General features: G+C 41.8%; 2 protein-coding genes and 1 long non-coding RNA gene across 4 annotated transcripts; 2 read left to right on the top strand and 1 right to left on the bottom strand.

Annotated features, from left to right (window-relative positions):
* Positions 1 to 89: 89 nt before the first annotated feature.
* LOC131128500 (flavin reductase (NADPH)-like) lies at positions 90 to 11,462 on the top strand. 2 transcript variants are annotated; one of them, XM_058071403.1, is made up of 7 exons: positions 90 to 377; positions 930 to 1,104; positions 1,281 to 1,482; positions 2,223 to 2,387; positions 2,591 to 3,227; positions 7,456 to 7,630; positions 9,081 to 11,462. In XM_058071403.1, exons 2-5 carry the CDS (start codon positions 970 to 972, stop codon positions 2,746 to 2,748), a joined length of 660 nt encoding a protein of 219 aa, XP_057927386.1. In that variant the 5' UTR covers positions 90 to 377; positions 930 to 969; the 3' UTR covers positions 2,749 to 3,227; positions 7,456 to 7,630; positions 9,081 to 11,462. The 2 variants fall into 2 exon arrangements, with proteins under 2 accessions (XP_057927386.1, XP_057927385.1); XM_058071402.1 differs by having other exon boundaries at positions 92 to 359.
* On the bottom strand, positions 6,660 to 20,037 carry LOC131128499 (long-chain-fatty-acid--CoA ligase ACSBG2-like). Its single transcript, XM_058071401.1, has 15 exons — positions 19,791 to 20,037; positions 16,489 to 16,548; positions 16,300 to 16,418; positions 14,775 to 15,058; positions 13,433 to 13,521; positions 12,689 to 12,809; positions 12,530 to 12,610; positions 12,317 to 12,466; positions 10,574 to 10,741; positions 10,318 to 10,499; positions 9,972 to 10,205; positions 9,692 to 9,906; positions 9,437 to 9,576; positions 9,126 to 9,369; positions 6,660 to 7,369 (listed from the first exon to the last, which is right to left on the bottom strand). Exons 2-15 carry the CDS (start codon positions 16,533 to 16,535, stop codon positions 7,284 to 7,286), a joined length of 2,160 nt encoding a protein of 719 aa, XP_057927384.1. The 5' UTR covers positions 16,536 to 16,548; positions 19,791 to 20,037; the 3' UTR covers positions 6,660 to 7,283.
* Positions 17,344 to 20,102, top strand: LOC131128501 (uncharacterized). The gene is made up of 3 exons (XR_009129651.1): positions 17,344 to 17,478; positions 18,440 to 18,506; positions 19,801 to 20,102. It is a non-coding gene; the product is annotated as an uncharacterized LOC131128501 (long non-coding RNA).
* Positions 20,103 to 20,201: the final 99 nt, after the last annotated feature.

Genomic DNA, 20,201 nt, shown 5'->3' with positions numbered 1-20,201 from the left:
TCCTGACGTCACTTCCCTCGGGAATAAATTATAGTAACACACATTAGTTTTATTTATGTTTTTAAATGTCATATTTTCTGTTATTATGTCTACTGTATTGGGAAACATGCAGGCTAACTGTTGACATTTGTGTTTAAAAATAGTTTAAAAGGCAATCGAGCTCTTCGTTCTCATTGTTTCTCGTTAGAACTTATGTCTCATTTACAGATCGTAAAGCTCGTTCAAAAGCTTCAACTTTCATCCTGGGAAGACTTTTTTTTATCCACGCATTTGCAAAAAAAATAGCACGTAGTTGTTTTACAAACAAAGCACAACGCTGTTGTTCTTGAACGACGCCCAACACAGGAGAGCTGACAAAAGTGAGTGTTTGCGGAAGAGCACGTATCACAACAACTTTTAAAACATTGTTTTTAATTGGTATTTGAATGACTACGTGGCGTTAAGGTTCCACAGAAACATCCATGCTGTTCAGGTTCATGTATTTCCATTGCCAGGAACCTCGCTGATAGTAAATAGTTCAGTGTGCGCTGATTTCTGGACTTTTGACATTAAAGAGTCCATTGTATAAAGCGTATGCCGCCAAAGCTGCAGAAGTAATCAATTGGCCTACTTGGTGGAAATGCAGCGTCATTTGCCTCCAGCAAATTCAACGCCAATATTCCCATCAGGACTGAAACAATTAAGCTATTTATTTCACGGCACTTATGAGGAGTCGCCCTCTGTCGACAACTAGATACATTGCAGGTTGAAGGCCCCAAGATGGGTCTGCTCATAACCACATGAGTGTTCAGATGAGAATCATTTTGTTACAGTTGAACTTATAAACTTATAGAACTAGAACAAAGTCCCCGGTTGTCGGATAAATCGCAGCTGATCAACACTTTGCAGGTCAAAGTCTCTCTCTCTCTCTTTCTCTCTCTCTTGTGAAGTTCAGGGACACTCCGTCAGTGTGTGTGTCAGACTCTGAGGATGAAGATTGCCGTGCTGGGAGCCACTGGGCAGACTGGGCAGTTTGTGGTGAGCCAGGCGCTGCAGCAGGGCCACGCCGTCACCGCTCTGGTCCGGGACCCAGCCAAACTGAACATGCACCATGACAACCTCAAGGTAATTGTCTCCTCGCTCAAAGTTCATGGTTGCATCATGATGACTTTAACTGGGTTGGATGGCTCGGATATGTTAATACGCGTGTGGAAATAGTACCAAACATACGCATTTCCTGGTTGCTAGGTAGAATGGTAGCCAGTCCCGGTGATTTCTAAAGTCAAATCTCTGCCTGCCAGGTGGTGGAAGCGAACATCTTCTCGGCGGACAGCCTCAAGCCTCATTTTAAAGGCGTGGACGTGATCTTCTCATGCCTGGGCTTCCCCACCTCCTTCTTCTCCAGTGTGACGGGATACACCCTATCCATGATGGCCGTGATCAGGGCGATGCAGGAGGCACGGGTCAACAGGATCATCACCATGACGTCCTGGTACACTGACCGTGAGTCGAATCGCCAGTGCTTTTTGTGGATCATAAACAATAAACAATATATAGAAGAAAATACCATTTTAGCTAGTTAGCAGCCGCTGGAATCTAGAACCGTTTGTTGCTAGACTTTGTGATTTGAAGCCCAACAGAAAATTGGCATAGGCCAGAAAATTTGCCCGTGTCCAACTACGGTCACATATCACAGAATGGACAGGGCAAGGTGGCAGGACCAGGAATTCCAAAAGTTTCACACTAATGAAAATACTAATAAAAATACTAATAAAAAAAGGTAAGGGTTCAGAGTTGGATTTACCCCTAATCCCTCATATCGCAGTAAGTTTCATTTCCTGTTCTATGGTTATCATCACATTTTCTTTTGCCATATTTTTTAAGTAAAAAAAAAAGGCAAAACATTTTTCATTCTTGTAGACAAGGAATAATATGTTTTTTTGGGATGAGGTTGGAATCTGGGTGGTTAGGGGGGTGGGACTAGATAAGTCTTGACTTCTTCCCATTCCATTCCGAACATGTGTACGTTTATATATACCTATGTATTTTTATTTCTGTTGATTTATGTTTGGTTTGTTGTGCTTTAGATGATGTTCGAAATAAATAAATAAATTAAAAAAACATTTGATTTCAACTATTATAAGACTTCCTCGCATGATTGTTTTTGCACCCCTAAATTTTTCAACTTTTGTGGCGTTCCACCAAATAAACTTCCCATTTTTTTATTTTTATTTCCCTACCAGCCAATTCAGGAACTCAGTCGCCGTACCTGATCCGCTTCCTGCTGCTGCCCCTGATCCGAAGCGTCCTCACCAACATGTTCGAGATGGAGCAGTTTCTGCAGAGCGTCCACGACATCAACTGGACCGTGGTTCGTCCGCCCGGTCTCAAGAACCTGCCCTCCTCAGGTAACGGCAAAGATGGAAAAACAAGGAGGACAATTTGGTTATAGTATAAGCTTGTTAGGACTGACTTCGTCATAAATGGCTTCCTTATTTTATATTTATACATTGGAGTTGGTATTTTTAGATTTCAATAGGGGAAAATTCAAACGACAAACATCTTTGTTAAGCAGGAAGCTGACTCCCAATCTTACCTGTGTCGTCCACAGCGCTGGAGGTCTTGACCCATGAGGGTTACTTTGTGCCTGACAGCAGCGGCCGCCCGGTGGGTAGCACCATAGGGCGGGGGGACGTGGCCCGCTTCATGCTGTCCCTTCTCAACAATAACGCCTGGGTCAGGAAGGGTGTCGCCATCATCACCAAATGAGGAACGTCGACATTGTACTGATGACATGAAGTCATTCATGACCTCAAGACAAATATAACATGAATGCCATGTCTCCTATGTTCTAATCTGGAGATGCTTATTATTTAATTACACTGCACATTGACCACTCCATAAAGGGTTAACAAATGGATCCATCAACCACTTTAGCAGTGTGCAATATGGTTAATTAATTGTGTTTAAATGTATAAAATATTGACCTAAATTTGCTGACAATTTAATTAAATTGTCATTTAACTCAAATGAAATGTTGTCCTTCAAGAGTTATAAGTACATGTGATTGCATTACATCCGGAGAGCGTTTAGATTGACATGCAGTACCACCTCCTGTCCTCTTGGCGTCGCTGCTAGTTTTGGTGCCTTTTTTTTTCACCACAAAATTTCGCTCGGGTAATAATGTACTATTCTTTACTATTTACACAATTTCTGGATTTACATATTGTACCGAAGACTCACAAATGGTAAGCAACGAGGTATAAATAAATATACACAGTAACTTGGATTATTATTTTAAAAGACAACTAAATTTCAAGCAGTAATAACATCAAACAGAGAGAGCATTTGTAGTTAATCTTAGCTAGCCATTAGCCGCTACACGTTCTGTTCTTTTAAAAAATAAATTCGTCAATCAGGGGCTAAATTAGAGTGCATAATTTCCTTACTCCATTACTTCAACAAACATTTTCTTTGTCTGTGTTGTGACGATAGATGATGACTGATGGTACCTTATCCATCAAACAGTTGATGGATAAGAGACTCAGATGGCTCAAGAATGAACTGCACATTATATCTGAAAAAGAAAACAAACACTACTGTTCAAGAATGCAGTCTGATATGTTCACGTACGTGCAAAAGAAGAATGCTTATGTTCCTCAGTACACACACAGAACACACACACACGTATATATACTGTACCTATGTATATTTATAGTATATACTCGCTATGTATATGTATATACACACATGTAAGTGTATTGTTGTTGGTCACCTGATGCTTCACTACATATAATTACACACATCCTATAGCTTGCCCATTTCCCTGAGTAACTCCTGCATGACTTATGTTTTACCTAATGAGCTTTTCAATAATGAAGAAGTAAGATGAAGCCAAGAAGGCCTCTTCATACAGTTACGCTTCAAAATGATTCATAGCCTGGACACAATGTGAGCTAAAGTGCATTGTTATTAGTTGAATGGTTATCTTTTCGCTGGAAATAGACCCAAAGTGATTCTATTTTTAACATTTTAACAAAACATTCCACATCCAAATGTATTGACTGTCATTGTCTAAACATGCATATTCCCTGTTTTAAATGTGTAGTTGGTTAGAACGGTCTAGATCAGGGGTCCCAAATGTGGCCTGCAGGACACTAGTTTGAGGCCCCCGCCTTGATATGAAAGTTTAATGTTAGTGCGGCCCACACAAGTTTGATATGGATGCTGTATGGTATCATGTACCCAGAAAAAATTATTACGTTTGATTAATGTTCATGTTAAAGGTTAAATAACTGTTAATAGTTATCCTCCCTATCCGTGTGGAAGTGGTAAGTTTTTGGCTATTTAAGTTTAAAGGAAATAACTTGAAGGCTACCGTTTAGGTCGCTAGCTCTCTAGTTTGCGAGTTAGCATGTGTCTCAAGACCCTGCAGTTGCGCAATATGTTGTAAATAAAAAGTATAAATGTGACTATAGTCATGTTTTGTCATGTCTACAGGGCTCTAATAATGCTTTGTTAATCTTAATCTGAAAAAAATAATTTGTCTACCCACCAACTATATGTGGTTTCTTAAGTTTTTATTATTTGCCGTTTTATTATTATTATATTTATTTATTACTGATTGATTAATTTTCTTTATTCTTGATTTGTTTATTTATTTTTCATCTTATTTTGTGCAGAAAAATAAAAATTAAGATATTTGAGAACAGTGGAATGTTTTATCAGAGCTTTTATTGGAGAAAATCAGAATCAAAGCACTGAAAAAGTTTGTATATTTTTCTGTTTTTAATAAATGCGTTTTTTTTTTTTTTTTTTGGAAAACCTGATGCGGCCCAGCCTTGCCCAGACCCTAGCTCCAGTGGCCCCCAGGTAAATTGAGTTTGAGACCCCTGGTCTAGATTATGCTAGAACAGGGGTCGGCAACCTTTACTATGAAAAGAGCCATTTCACCCACTTGCCCACTAAAGAAAAATAGCCTGGAGCCGCAAAACGTTGTATGTTTAAAACAACATTGGAGGGAAAAAAAAAGACGAGTTGGAGTACTCTTGCTAGTACTGGAGATAAACTTTTGTTTTTAAATGAGCTCTAATTTATTTTTTAGAATCGTCAAATAACTCATTAATAATAATTAATAACTCAAATAACTCAAAGTATTACTCATTTCCCTTCATGTTAACCTGTCAGAGAGAACTGGATAGCATCCTGTCTGCTCATTCAGTCACCAGTCAGAACTCAGTCAGGATGCATTCATGGTCTCACACAAAGTTGGATTTTTGTAAACTCATAACAAAGACGTGCATTTTCACCACACGGGTGCTAAAAAATATTCAAGCATTGCAAAGGGAGCCGCAACAAAGAGGCTGGAGAGCCACATGCGGCTCTGGAGCCGCGGGTTGCTGACCCCTGTGCTAGAAGGTACCAGTATCCTTCAGAATGGTGCAAAAATAACAATCAAAATTTGAATCAAATTAATCACAGTTTTCAAATGAATTAATTACCATTTGCAACTGTGTGTGAAATATGCTATTTTTGACTGTATTTTATCAACAAAAAGACAAATGACATGATATATTTGTATGTATCAGCGGCTACAAATGTGCTGACATTTTCAAACATGCTGAAAGATATCACACATTTCTGAAAATCTAAAATACCAGTCTCTAATGAGAGCAGAACACTTTAACCGTTTAAAGACACCACGTCATTTGTTTTTACGTTGAATGCACTCTTTTGATTGTCGATTGTATTTTGTCAGATTTGAGGAATGGAAGAGTTATGCCGTATAGTGATAAGAATATCCACTTACTGCTTTGCTTTGTCTATTTGTTTATTTACACAACACCTACACCCATAATAAAGACATTGTTGTGATATTAGTGTCCCTGAATGCACCTGGCTGAGGTCAAGTCACAATGAGGAAGTATAGACGTGTTTGTGAGTTGGAGATACATACAGTATAAGTACTATATGGTGTTAGAATTGCACTGCTGTAGATGGAAAGTTCTCAAAGAAGGGGTACTCAGAGATGTTCCCCATCTCTGTCATCATAACAGAGAGGGATGACTTCACAAGGTATGACGGAGGAATAATTACCTGAAAAAAGTTGTAATATTACAAGTGTGATGTCGTAAAGTTTTGTGTCATTTCCTTTTTAAATCACTTGAACTAAATTTGTCCATAATATGAATCATCATAGGGCGGCACGGCGGTCTAGTGGTTAGCGCGCAGACCTCACAGCTAGGAGACCAGGGTCCAATTCCACCCTCGGCCATCTCTGTGTGCAGTTTGCATGTTCTCCCCGTGCATGCGTGGGTTTTCTCCGGGTACTCCGATTTCCTCCCACATTCCAAAAACATGCTAGGTTAATTGGTGACTCCAAATTGTCCATAGGTATGAATGTGAGTGTGAATGGTTGTTTGTCTATATGTGTTCTGTGATTGGCTGGCGACCAGTCCAGGGTGTACCCCGCCTCTCGCCCAAAGACAGCTGGGATAGGCTCCAGCACCCCCGCGACCCTCGTGAGGATAAGCGGTAGAAAATGAATGAATGAATGAATGAATGGATCATCGTGGTGTCAACCGTACACACTGCAACCACCAGAATGTCTGTAGCAAACTAAACACTCGGCTTTACACTTATTTTCTTAGCATGAGGTCAACACCAAGAACAACATCAGATTCTGTTAGATGCAATATATTTATCACAAAAATAGACATTTACTCCTATATAGGAGTCCTTACAGGAGAAAAAAAAACAACATTAAAGATACATTGCCATGATGATGACATATACTGTACATGGAAAATAATAATAATTATAGATATTTGTTATGAAATTGTGCAACTGCTTAGTGATGATTAAAGTAGCTTAGAGCAGTTTATTCTGACATTTGGGGATCCTGTAAAAAAATCTGACATCTGAGTTTAAATTTTGCAAGATTATTGATCATGCAGTCTCTCACCAGCCAATTTATGAGGCTAATATAATCCCAAAATAAACCCTTCATGAGGACTTTGATTGTGTTTTTATGACATTTATCATACAAAGAGTATGTTGATGATTTATTTAACGTTACCATAAGTGGTGTTCTTAATATGTTGACAAGTGAGCCTTGCCCTATCGTGTTGCACTGTAGCCGTTATTGGCTGGTTTTATTTACAAAAAGTGCATAGTAAATATATTTAAGACGAGCTTAAAGAATGTTCCAGAAGAACAACAAAAATCATGAGGAGCTTTTTCTTTTCAGCTACAAACTTGTCCATTTCTTCTTCAATTCCACATTTGCTGGAGCTCTTCTGTGGCTATTTTTTCTCCTCGGCGTACATCTCATCGATTTTGTCCAGGTACATGTTGAGAACAATGGGTCTCCTCAGCTTCATAGTGGGGCCTGCACACACACGCACACACACACAGACACAGAGAAAAACATGAACATTTCACCTGAATCTCACAGCGTGATATGATCTGCTTTAGAATGCTGCTGGAATGTCGCCTGGAATGCTGTGGCGTCACAAGACGATGTGACCTTGACTGGAAGCTGATGAGTCCACAAGATGCTGCGTAGGCCTACACACGCAATCTGCTCATCTCTGAGTTCACCTCTGTTGTTGTAACAGCTACAACAACTACAGGATTCACACTTTTAAAGGTATTCACGCTGTCATCCCAATGGTAAAATTGTTATTATCCCAAATCATCCCAAATTATGAGGTAGGAAAGTCATTAATATGACATTAAAGTCTGGATTATGAGATAGAAAGTCCAAATTATGAGATAAGAAAATAATAATTAAGAGACAAAAAGTCAAATTTATGAGACAGGAAAATCATAATTATGAGCTCAAGTGTCAAAATTTAATTATAAGATAGGAAAGTCATAATTATCAACTTAAAAGTCAAAAGTATGAGATAAGTTATACATAATTATGAGATAAAGTGTCAAAATTATGAGGTAGGATAGTCCAAATTATGAGATAAAAAGTCACAATTGTGAGGTAGGATAGTCCAAATTATGAGATAAAAAAGTCACAATTATGAGATTAAAAAAAGTCAGAATTATGAGTTGGGAAAGTCATAAATATGACATTAAAAGGGAAAACTATGAGGTAGAAAGTCCAAATTATGAGATAAGAAAATAATAATTAAGAGACAAAAAGTCACATTTATTATGAGGTAGGATAGTCCAAATTATGAGATAAAAAGTCACAATTGTGAGGTAGGATAGTCCAAATTATGAGATAAAAAAGTCACAATTATGAGATTAAAAAAAGTCAGAATTATAAGTTGGGAAAGTCATAAATATGACATTAAAAGGGAAAACTATGAGGGAGAAAGTCAAAATTATGAGATAAGTAATTTTAAAAAAAGAGTCCAAATTATGAGGTAGGGAAGTCATTAAATGACATTAAAGTCTAGATTATTAGATAGAAAGTCAAATTATGAGATAAGAAAAGAATAATTAAGAGACAAAAAGTCTAATTTACGAGATAGGAAAATCATAATTATGAGCTAGGAAAGTCATAATTATCAACTTAAAAGTCAAAAGTATGAGATAAGTTATACATAATTATGAGATAAAGTGTCAAAATTATGAGGTAGGATAGTCCAAATTATGAGATAAAAAAGTCACAATTATGAGGTGTGAAAGTCCTAATTATGAAACAAAAAGTCAGAATTATGAGTTGGGAAAGTCATAAGTATGACGTTAAAAGGGAAAACTATGAGGTAGAAAGTCAAAATTATGAGATAAGAAAATTATGACTATGAAATAAAACATTGACATTATGACATTATAAATTATGACTTTCTTAGAATGAAGTCATAATTTCAAAAACTAGATTTTCTTGTTTTTTGTCTGAAAATTATGACCTTCTTAGAATGATGACTTTTTATCTCATTATTTTTGACATTCTATATCATAATTATCACTTTTTCCCATAATGTCAATGTTTTATTTCATAGTCATATTTTTTTTTTATCTCATAATGACTTTCTTAGAATGAAGTCATAATTTCAAAAACTAGATTTTCTTGTTTTTTGTCTGAAAATTATGACCTTCTCAGAATGATGACTTTTTCTCTGATGCTGCCATTTTGTAAGATCTCTGTGTGCCTGGGCCACCAACGGCATCGCCGCCATACTCACCGAGCTCCCCTCCAGGGATGGAGAAATCTTTTGCCAGGATGACAAACTTTTGGACCTTCTGGGCATTGGATATGGCCTTGGCGTTGATGCGCTCCATGCCCTCCTGGATGGCCTTGTATACGGCTGGCTCCTTGTTGTCAATGATCTCTGACACCCTGGTGGCGCTGACGCCAATCTGCTGGCAGAATTCCATGACCTCGTCGGTCAGCTGGTCCGTCGGTTCGCCGTTTTCATTCACGACACACTGTGGCAGCGGACGGGAAGTTGATTATCGATGGAGTTATCATCTTCAGCAATGCACCGCAGCTTACTTTGAGCGTGAGCAGCATGGACAGGAACTTGCGTCTGTCGCCAATCAGCATGGCGTTGCTGACGATGTTCATCTCAGCTTTCACCGAGTTCTCGATCGGCACGGGCGCCACGTTCTCGCCTCCTGCAGTAATGAGGATTTCTGTGTGTGGAAGCCGAACAAACATCAACAAACAAATCACCGTATTATTTGATTTCCCTACTCAATAATTGCAGCACCGAGTCAATGAAAAGGATGACAAAATAAAATTCCTCACCCTTTTTCCTTCCTGTGATAAACAGGAAGTTTCGCTCAAACTTTCCCAGGTCACCAGAGTGCAGCCATCCGTCTTGGTCCAGCGCCTCTGCTGTTTTGTCAGGCTTGTTGAGGTAGCCCATGTAGATGTTTCTGCCCCAGAAGCAGATCTCGCCGTTCTCTTTGTTGTCTTGATTGTCCAGCTTGACCTTGCAGCCCGGCATGGCCTTCCCACAGCTGGGAATGTTGGCATGTTTCACGCTTGATCTTTCTTTCCTCAAATTCAGTGCCTCGCTGCTTACCTGCCCGTCTGGTAGTCGGAATGTGTGGAGACGGTGTGCGGACCGCTGCTTTCGCTCATGCCGTACAGTTCCATCAAAGGCATGTTGAGGCTCATGAAAAACTCCAGTGTGTCTTTGGAGATGGGGGCCGAGCCTGTGAACAATATCCTGCAGCGCTGCAGGCCCAGGGCGGCTTGCACCTTCTTGAAGACCACTTGGTTAGCCAGTGTGAAGCCCCATGGAACACGATTCTCCCTGTCAATGCAAATATTTGAACAATAAAGACAAGAACGGACAATGCCATTTGGATCACATGTGGAACTGGTCTGAAATCAACCTGGACCCTGTCTCTGGTCTCTGGTCTCACCCGTGCATGGCGCTGTTGTTGTACTGCAGTCCGATGGACTTGGCCCAGTTGGCTGCTCTCTTCTTCAGTGGGGACGCCTTGGCTCCAGCAGCCTTCATTTTCTCCTCCATCTTCTCCCAAATGCGAGGAACTCCAAGGAAGGAGGTAGGAGACACCTCTTTTAATGTGGTTACCAATGATCCCTTCAGGGGAAATGACATACTCATCAAAAACCCTTCAGAGTATTTTCTTTAAGGACAATATCGGCTAACCTCACCTTGAGGGCGTCGGGTTCTGCGAAATAGGTGGTGGCACCAAACCTCATGGTTATGTACATGTCGTTGACTTGTGCTGCCACGTGGCTGAGCGGTAAATAACTGACCACAGACTCCTCAGCATATTTCAGGTCGACTATGAGTCCTGCTTGTTGGGCCGTCCACGTGAGCTGTTCATGAGGAAAACAAAGCTGTTACCTAAAGATCTCCTGTTCTTTTGGTCACGACCAACAAAAAACCCAATGACTGTTGACGTGGCATCAGTCTGTCTCACAATCCATCTTTCCATTTCTTGAACTTGGACGCTCTGGGGGGGAAGCTCATTTCCACTCTGTATCTGCTATCTTTCCGTTTTTACCCACAAAAACCTTCTCGCCTGCTGATGCTGCCATCTTTCACGCGGGGCGGGCTCTTCTATCTAGGGGCGGGTCAGGAGCGGTATCATGTCCATGGGGAAGGCAGTTTTGCCTTCATGAATCCCCAATTGCCCTGGAGACATTAAAACAGGGGTCTCAAACACACTAGTTTGAGGCCCCCGCCTTGAAAATTTAATGTTAGTTTGATATGGATGCTGTATGGTATCATGTACCCAGAAAAAATTATTACGTTTGATTAATGTTCATGTTAAAGGTTAAATAACTGTTAATAGTTATCCTCCCTATCCGTGTGGAAGTGGTAAGTTTTTGGCTATTTAAGTTGAAAGGAAATAACTTGAAGGCTACCGTTTAGGTCGCTAGCTCTCTAGTTTGTGAGTTAGCATGTGTCTCAAGACCCTGCAGTTGTGCAATATGTTGTAAATAAAAAAAAGTATAAATGTGACTATAGTCGTGTTTTGTCATGTCTACAGGGCTCTAATAATGCTTTGTTCATTTTAATCTGAAAAAAATAATTTGTCTACCCACCAACTATATGTGGTTTCTTAAGTTTTTATTATTTGACGTTTTATTATTATTATTATATTTATTTATTTATTACTGATTGATTGATTTTCTTTATTCTTGATTTGTTTATTTATTTTTCATCTTATTTTGTGCAGAAAAATAAAAAAGATATTTAAAGATATTAAAGATATATAAAAGATATAAAAAGATATTTAATAATAAGCTATTTGAGTTTTATCAGAGCTTTTATTGTAGAAAATCGGAACCAAAGCACTGAAAAAGTTTGTATATTTTTCTGTTTTTAATAAATGCGTTTTGTTTTTTTTTGGAAAACCTGATGCGGCCCAGTCTCACCCAGACCCTAGCTCCAGTGGCCCCCAAGTAAATTGAGTTTGAGACCCCTGGTGTCGAGTCCCATCCTGGCCCAATAAATGCTGAAGGTTACAACTTGATGATGACCATCTGGATCACATCATGGACAGATAGCTGAGATTGGATCCTAAAACCTGGACCCTGGATGCCCTCTACATTTTGACTCCGCCGACATATTCAGTCCTTAAAGATGGTAATAGTCTAACATCTGCTGCTCTGAATACAGACAGAGATCTTGTTTCTTGATGTAGTAGCCCCGTGGGTGCAGCAAATTTTGGGAGCCTGGTCCACAAAGTCCACAAAGAGCACATGGACGACTTGGGCAAACTCCCAAAAGTCTCCTGAGGCTTTACAGCTGCTCCAGTGTTCAGCAACTACTTTTGGATTCTCTGCTCCAGTACTCGAAAATAGACTTCCCCAACAATGCTGAGGCTTGGTCCACTTTCTTGAAGACTGGTACCATCCATCTTTTTTTGTTTACCGGTCACTCACATTGTCGTGGCTCAGCATGACTCCTTTCGGCGGACCAGTGGCTCCTGACGTATAGATGAGGGTACAGCATTCGTTAGCTCGAAGACTATTGATGGAATCATCCAGGTCTTTGTCGGGGATATCCTGGCCCAGCTTCATGAATTCTGCCCACTAAAATGTGAAGCGGTTTAAAGTTTTAGCCATGTCCCCGTCTTTTTGAAGTTGTGAACGTACCGTATAGAGGGATGGTAGCCTCTCCTGCAGCTCTCCTTTATATTGGACAATCGCTTTAAGATGTGTCAGCTCATGTTTGACCTGCCAAAAGAGATTCGGGTAAAGGACAGGGTGGAGTCAGTGACTGACCGCCATGGAGTTCATATAAGAGATCAGCACCTGCAGGATTTTCTGTAGCTGCATGTGGTTCTCCACGACCAGGATGTTGGCTTCTGAATTTGCCGCCACGTCCTGGCAAGCTGCGGGTGAGTTGGTAGTGTAAATTCCCGTTGCCAGGCCCCTGAAACACACATTGGAGCAGGTACTTGAAGTGAACAGGTCATAAAGAAACAGGTTATTAATCTGCAGATTAATCATTCATTCATTCATTCATTTTCTACTGCTTTTCCTCACGAGGGTCACAGGGGTGCTGGAGCCTATCCCAGCTGTCTTCAGGCGAGAGGCGGGGTACACTCTGGACTGGTCGCCAGCCAATCACAGGGCACATATAGACAAACAACCATTCACACTCACATTCATACCTATGGACAATTTGGAGTGGCCAATTAACCTAGCATGTTTTTGGAATGTGGGAGGAAACCGGAGTAGAGGAGAACATGCAAACTCCACACAGAGATGGCCGAGGGTGGAACTGAACCCTTGTCTCCTAGCTGTGAGGTCTGCGTGCTAACCACTAGATCGCCGTGCCGCCCGCAGATTAATCAGTAATGTAAATAATTTAATCTAGCCGTGTGATCATGGTGATAATCATCCAACTGTCGGAGGAATGCATGCCCGATACCAACATTGGGTCTTTAACTAGAGCGACAGATGTAAGCGATAAATGCAATGGCGGTCACTGTACACAGGAGCATTGTTGCACCTACAAACAACACCTGCGGTGTTCGGTTTCCTGCGGCTTACCCGGCGAAGATGCAACCCATGTCCGCGATGAACCACTCGGGGGCGTTGAACCCCAGGATCCCCACGCCGTGGTACCGCTCCAGGCCCAGCTGAGAGAGATCACACATGCATTTTTAACACTTGGCCTCTGTTACTTTTGACCGACATCCAGTTTGGTAAGTCGCGTGTGGCACAAAAACACGGCCTTGAAACGGGATCTGTAACACAAGCTGTAGATGTTACACACCCATGTACAGTATTAGCTTCCCCGGAGAGAGGATGGCAGAAGTTACTGGTGCTTCTGGGTGGGTTCTGGGTTGCTAGAATTCCCTGTTTTCCCATGTTTCTCATGTCAAAGCAGCTTATCGTGGTTGATTCATGATTGAGATGGAAAGACTCTGTAAGTGTGACTGAGAGTGTTGTGATGCAATCTGGGTCATTTTACCGGTTGAGGGACAGCGCAGGTGGGTTGGCGTCTGTCTGGCAGCTTTGTGATTTGTGACAAAAACGATTAACGCTTGATAAGATGTGTGCGCGATGAAATGAGTGAACAAAAGGATATCATTTCATACAGTATCTTTCCAAACACTACAATTGAGGACTGTGTTTTTCAACCTTTTTTGAGCCACGGCATGTTTTTTTTTACGTTGGAAAAAGTTTGCGGCACACCAATAACCAACATTATTTGCTTCTTTCAGCTTTTTTCCTGATTACGGACTCGCGACAGCAGATCCTTTTGATCCGCATACTAATTTAACCAACAATGTTATAAAATGTCACCACTACCTCTCACGTGCATCACTAAGTCGATTAGAGGAACGAGGCAATCAGCTACGTGCTGCCACACGGACAAATATTACATTGCTCTGCCGGTCTTTACACCAATGACACGCAACATATTTGCAGAAAATTATTAATTTTTTTTATTTTTTATTTTTTATTTTTTTAATTTTTTTTTTAAATTTTTGTCCCGTCCAGCAGAAAATTATTAATACATGTTAATTTAAAAAAGCGATATAGAATAATTCCTCACGGCACACATGACGATTTCTCATGGCACACTTGTTGAAAATCACTGATTTATGAAGTAATTCTTATTCTTCGGCAATAATATTTCTACATTGTTGTGCCAAGTAAGCATTTTTAGTCATTTCAGGTCAGTTAAACACCTAGCATACCTAGCATACTGACACTTTGCATACCTTGCATATGGTACGTGCCTCTGTAGACAAGGTATTTTTAAGTATTGAGTAAACTCAATACACAAACTGCAATTAAGCACAAGGAGCCCTCAGCTCACAGTCGCAATAAATAAAAATGGAGGAAAGCCCCCAAAAGGACTTTTTGTTAACCGCAAACCAACCTTCAGAAAGCTCTTGGCGGCTGCTCGACACTGGTCGTAGTACTGCCTCCAGGTCAGCGTCACCCACTGGCCATCCTTCTTGTGGGCCAAGGCCGGGTGACTCCCGAAGCTCTCCACCGTCTCCAGGAACATTTGATGCACGGTGATGGGGGTGTCCGCCGCGGGCCCCGAGGCCTCCATCCTCAGCCTGACCGCCTGGTCCCTGCTGGTGGTCCACAGCTGCTCTGCCGGAGTCAGGGCGGCCGCCGCGACAACCTGCGGCCTCAACGGTATGGCCTTTGGCTCTGGGGGGCAACAGGGGCAGCTGCATTTACCCGCCATGGATAAGTCACACCAGGACCAAAACCAAAGCACCTAAACCAAACCAATGCGCGGGGAGGACTGAGACAGGAGTGCGGGCATGGCTGGATGTCCTGTGTGGGTGTGTTAAATGGCGATTCTGTCGCCCCGCCAGGGAGGCGAGGTCTTGTTACTTGAGATGAAGCGAGAAGGTGTGTCCCGTTGCGTGCTTACCGGCTAGTCTGGTTTGCAAAGCTAAGTCGTTTTGTTTGCTTGCTACAAACATTGCTTTTTGTTTTTTGGATTGAGCCCTCATTTGACACGCACAGAATTGTCGTGTCCTCATTTTTGCAGGATTGTAATATTATTACAGTACACTCATTGGCCACCATGTTTGCCACTGCTAATCCTTCTACATTAAGCACGCTAACCAAAATATTGGAAACAGCTGCCAGCATGATGCGGTGCAGTTGCATTCCACCACCACAACCACAATCAGGAACAAATCAAGTGAGTAAAGGCAGCGTTTTTACAGCCTGTTTTACAGCCTGGTACTGCTTTTAAAAACGCACATTGAAGCAAATTCACTTATTTTGCAATGGAACCAATGAATGTTTAGAAGATATGTAATATCGGTGATGTTGACGTTAGCTACTGTTGAGTTGCTGAGTGTTAGCATGGTGAGCAGTGTAGAGACTGGCTAGAGTTGTAGCTGACAGCAGCTTCTGCCTGAATGGTCACTGTGACATTGCTTTAGTATTCTACTAGGTGTCATGAAGGTTCATTCATTCATTCATTTTCTACCGCTTTTTCTTCACGAGGGTCGTGGGGGGTGCTGGAGCCTATCCCAGCTGTCTTCGGGCGAGAGGCGGGGTACACCCTGGACTGGTGGCCAGCCAATCACAGGGCACATATAGACAAACAACCATTCACACTCACATTCATACCTATGGACAATTTGTAGTCGCCAATTAACCTAGCATGTTTTTGGAATGTGGGAGTACCCGGAGAAAACCCACGCATGCACGGGGAGAACATGCAAACTCCACACAGAGATGGCCGAGGGTGGGATTGAACCTTGGTCTCCTAGCTGTGAGGTCTGCGCGCTAACCACTAGACCGCCGTGCCGCCTGTGTCAGGAAGGTTACATTAATAATAGATTCATATTTTTAGTAAGAAAAGACATAGTAATAAATAGAATAAAGGTACATTCCCCCCCCCCCCCCATCTTCCCCAAAGGTGTTACCTGGGTTGGGTCTGTCCTGTTCTTCAGCCGAGGTTCCGCTCCGTGTCCCGCTTCTGGACTCTGAAGTGGAGTCGATGGTGAGAGTAGGCGAAGCCAGGTCCCCATTTAGGCGTGACATGCTAGGAATGAATATATTGAAGTCGAATGATGTGATGTTCCAATTCAAGACGATGTTTGTTGTCTGTGTACCTCTTCACATCGGCCGTCAGCCCGTTGCTCAACGCAGCATCACCCATCTTCCCTCCACTGCTGGTACACAGAATAGGAGCATTCATGTCACATTGGAAGGACTGATCTCCTTTATACGCTTTCACATTGCAACACTGCTGGACCCTGATGTTGAAAGTTTATTTGTGGCAGACGCAATTGGGACATCTTTGGCTTGCACCCGCCAGTCTTCATTCACCTTTCACCTAAATAATAGTAAAGCTGCCTGGACTCATCAGCCAGCATGGCAGACAAGACCAAACATACACTTTGTCAACGAGCCACAAGAGCCTCCGGCAAGTTAGTGTCCCGCTTGCGGAGAAATTGTGCCATCTAGTGGTCATAGTGTACAACAACAATAACATAGTCTGCCTTTGGATAAAATGATCCGGTTAACGCGTCTATTGAATGAAGCCTCCTAAAGTTGCCTGGTACTAAGTTTTGTCAAATTACCTTCGCAGTACATCGGTAGCTGTATTTAGAGTATATTTGAAGTATTATGATCCATCCAGGGCGGCACGGTGGTCGAGTGGTTAGCGTGCAGACCTCACAGCTAGAAGACCAGGGTTAATTCCACCCTCGGCCATCTCTGTGTGGAGTTTGCATGTTCTCCCCGTGCATGCGTGGGTTTTCTCCGGGTACTCCGGTTTCCTCCCACATTCTGGCTGGCCACCAGCCATCTATTTTCTATGCCACTTATTCTCACGAGGGAGAGGCTGTGTACACCCTGGAGTAGTCACCAGCCAATCACAGTGAAGTATTATGACTGGTCATCATTTAGCCCTTTAAAATGTCGGTTAGGCTATTCAACTTTGAACACAAGCGTTCCTTCTTCCTGTTATGACAAAAATGGCTCTGCTGCTGCTGTGTTGTGCAATACAGCACTTGCTAGCGATGTGTCGTTTTCTACTTTCTCATGCCATCCAAATTATGACTGTTGTCACTACACTTGGTTGTGTAACATGCTTTTGGGTGAGTTGGTCTTTTGATTTTGTGAGAAATACACGGCGGTCTAGTGGTTAGCACGCAGACCTCACAGCTAGGAGACCAGGGTTCAATTCCACCCTCGGCCATCTCTGTGTGGAGTTTGCATGTTCTCCCCGTGCATGCGTGGGTTTTCTCCGGGTACAAAAACATGCTAGGTTAATTGGCGACTCCAAATTGTCCATAGGTATGAATGTGAGTGTGAATGGTTGTTTGTCTATATGTGCCCTGTGATTGGCTGGCCACCAGTCCAGGGTGTACCCCGCCTCTCGCCCGAAGACAGCTGGGATAGGCTCCAGCACCCCCCGCGACCCTCGTGAGGAAAAAGCGGTAGAAAATGAATGAATGAATGAATACATGGTGGTAGACCACAACAGTGTATCCCATGATGCAGTTCCACTCCAGTCCTTTAGGTGGCAGTATTGCACGTTACAATAGTGAGTGGCTACTGCAGCAAATTGCAAGCTGTTAGGTAATATACATACTAGTACATATTTTGGGGATTTACTTGCCTGAAGTCCTTGAATATGTAAAGCTTTTACTCAAAGAAACAGTGGTAGATGACCACAATGTATCCCACCAGATATATAGATACAGATCTTATATGTAGATATAAGCACAATTGGAGTGGCAGGAAGGGCCATAAAAAATGTGAAATAATCATTTTGGCCTCTGCTGTTCCACTCTGGTCCTGAAGGCAGCAGTAGAGAGGGGAGCATTAGAGGTTTTAGCACAGGGTGGCTCTAATGGGTGAGCCATCAGCCCCACTTGTGCCCAATGCAAGTGGAATGTAACATCGAAAAGTGAAAATACACTCCTGAATGTGGACCTGGACCTTAGGGACCTTATTTTTGCAGCCACTTCAAGCTTAGCGTACCGCTATGATGCTACTAGGACAGGCGGCATCCCAACAACACCCGAGTCTGACCTTTTTGACCTTTTTTAACAGGGAAAGGAACTTTTGCTCAAGATTCCTGTGGGCCAAAGTTTACAAGTGTTGCAGAATAAAGAGTGTGGTAAGTCAAGATCAAGTAAAGTGTGTGTGTGTGTGTGTGTTCCAACGTTACGGGCATGACATGGAGATCATAAATCATAAATTGCTGACAAATGTTTTTTGCCTCCGTCAGATCCAACAGTGCAAAATGTAAATTGTGGCCATTGTTCAGTTGCTATCTATAAAGTATATACAGTATTAAGTCTATGATGGTAATGGTAATGGTTTCATTTCATTTGAACATGCATCAGATTACAATTGAATGCATCCCATAATCAGTTCACAGTTCCACATGTCCAAAAGGAGTAGGAAGAAGCAAAGCTTATTAAATCCTACCCCTCCATCTGCTACTTTTACAATCAGTAACTGTTACATTTGTTCACTTCCTGCTTTCCTAATATAGTTTTTTTGTTTGTTTGTTTTTTGTCACGTACCGAAGTATGAGGTGATATGACCATCCAATGACATAATGGGTACCATAGTAAGTGTCAATATAGTGATATATATAGCACATCATGACTGGTTCAAGACTCTTCATCCTTGTATTTAGCAAACATCAACTGCTTGTATTGTTTCTTGAATTGGCTCATCGTTGTGCATTGTTTGAGGGTCTTACTCAATCCATTCCATATCAGCAAGTTGAAGTATTTGTGATTTTAGAAATAAGGAGTTAGTATGTTCTCTGTAGGCGGCATTATGAATTATCCTTACTGACCTTTTTTGCAGTACATTTAGCGAGTGAAGATTGCTTTTATAGTTATTAGCCCATATTTCCACACAATAAGTAAGATATGGTAGAACCAGAGAGCAATAAAGAGTGTGGAGTGATTTCTGATTGAGAACTAATTTTGCTTTGTTCAATATTGAAATATTTCTGGCCACCTTATGTTGTATATTTGTAATATGTGGTTTCCAGCTCATATATCATCTATTGTGATGCCCAGAAATGTATTTTCCTTCACCATTTCAATGTCTACACCGTCTATTTGTATTTGCTGGTGCGTGTCCTTTCTATAAAGTCTATATAATACATCAACTCTGATACCAGAGACCACAAGGATAAAACACATGACATAATTGATCTAAACATGAACAATCATCCATGAAATTTCAAGTGACCTTCTGAGACCCCCAAGAGTAAAAAACCACATGGTTCTAGGTGACCAATAATAATAATAACAATAACACTGCTGCATTTTCATTGGCCATCAATGGAAGGCTGGTCCATTTGGAAAAGACATTGTAGTGAAATATTATATTAGAATAATGATAGCAATGTAAGCCATTAAAACAACAATCCTCTTACCTCCTGCAAGGAATCTGATGAAGACCTGAAAGGAGCGTTAGGCCGACCTGTGCAGGTGCTCCGCTTTGACCCCCCCCACTGGAAGTGAGCTGCAGCCTATAGGAAGCCTGCCTGGCGGGCAGGCCATGCAAGTGGCCCCTCCGCCGCACCTCCCAGGAAGACTTGCGCAATCCGGAGAGGCCGCGGCGCCCGGTTAAACATCCACCGCCCGACACAAGCCAAGGACGCGACTCGTCAAGGTGACAAAGACCCGAAAGCTGACACCTGGGTGCCTTGTTTGTGTTCACATCAGATGACTGCTGTTGACATTAGCGACAGCCCGGCATTATTGTCCTTCCCAGGCGGCCAATTTGAATTGGCTAGCATGAGGTTGGCGTACCTAATGTTATGGCCTGATGTGCATTATCAGCA

The sequence above is a fragment of the Doryrhamphus excisus genome, chromosome 4, assembly GCF_030265055.1.
Source record: "Doryrhamphus excisus isolate RoL2022-K1 chromosome 4, RoL_Dexc_1.0, whole genome shotgun sequence".
NCBI lineage: Eukaryota > Metazoa > Chordata > Actinopteri > Syngnathiformes > Syngnathidae > Doryrhamphus > Doryrhamphus excisus.
Note: the sequence above shows the minus strand (reverse complement) of the source record. Positions and strands in the feature narration are given on the sequence as shown.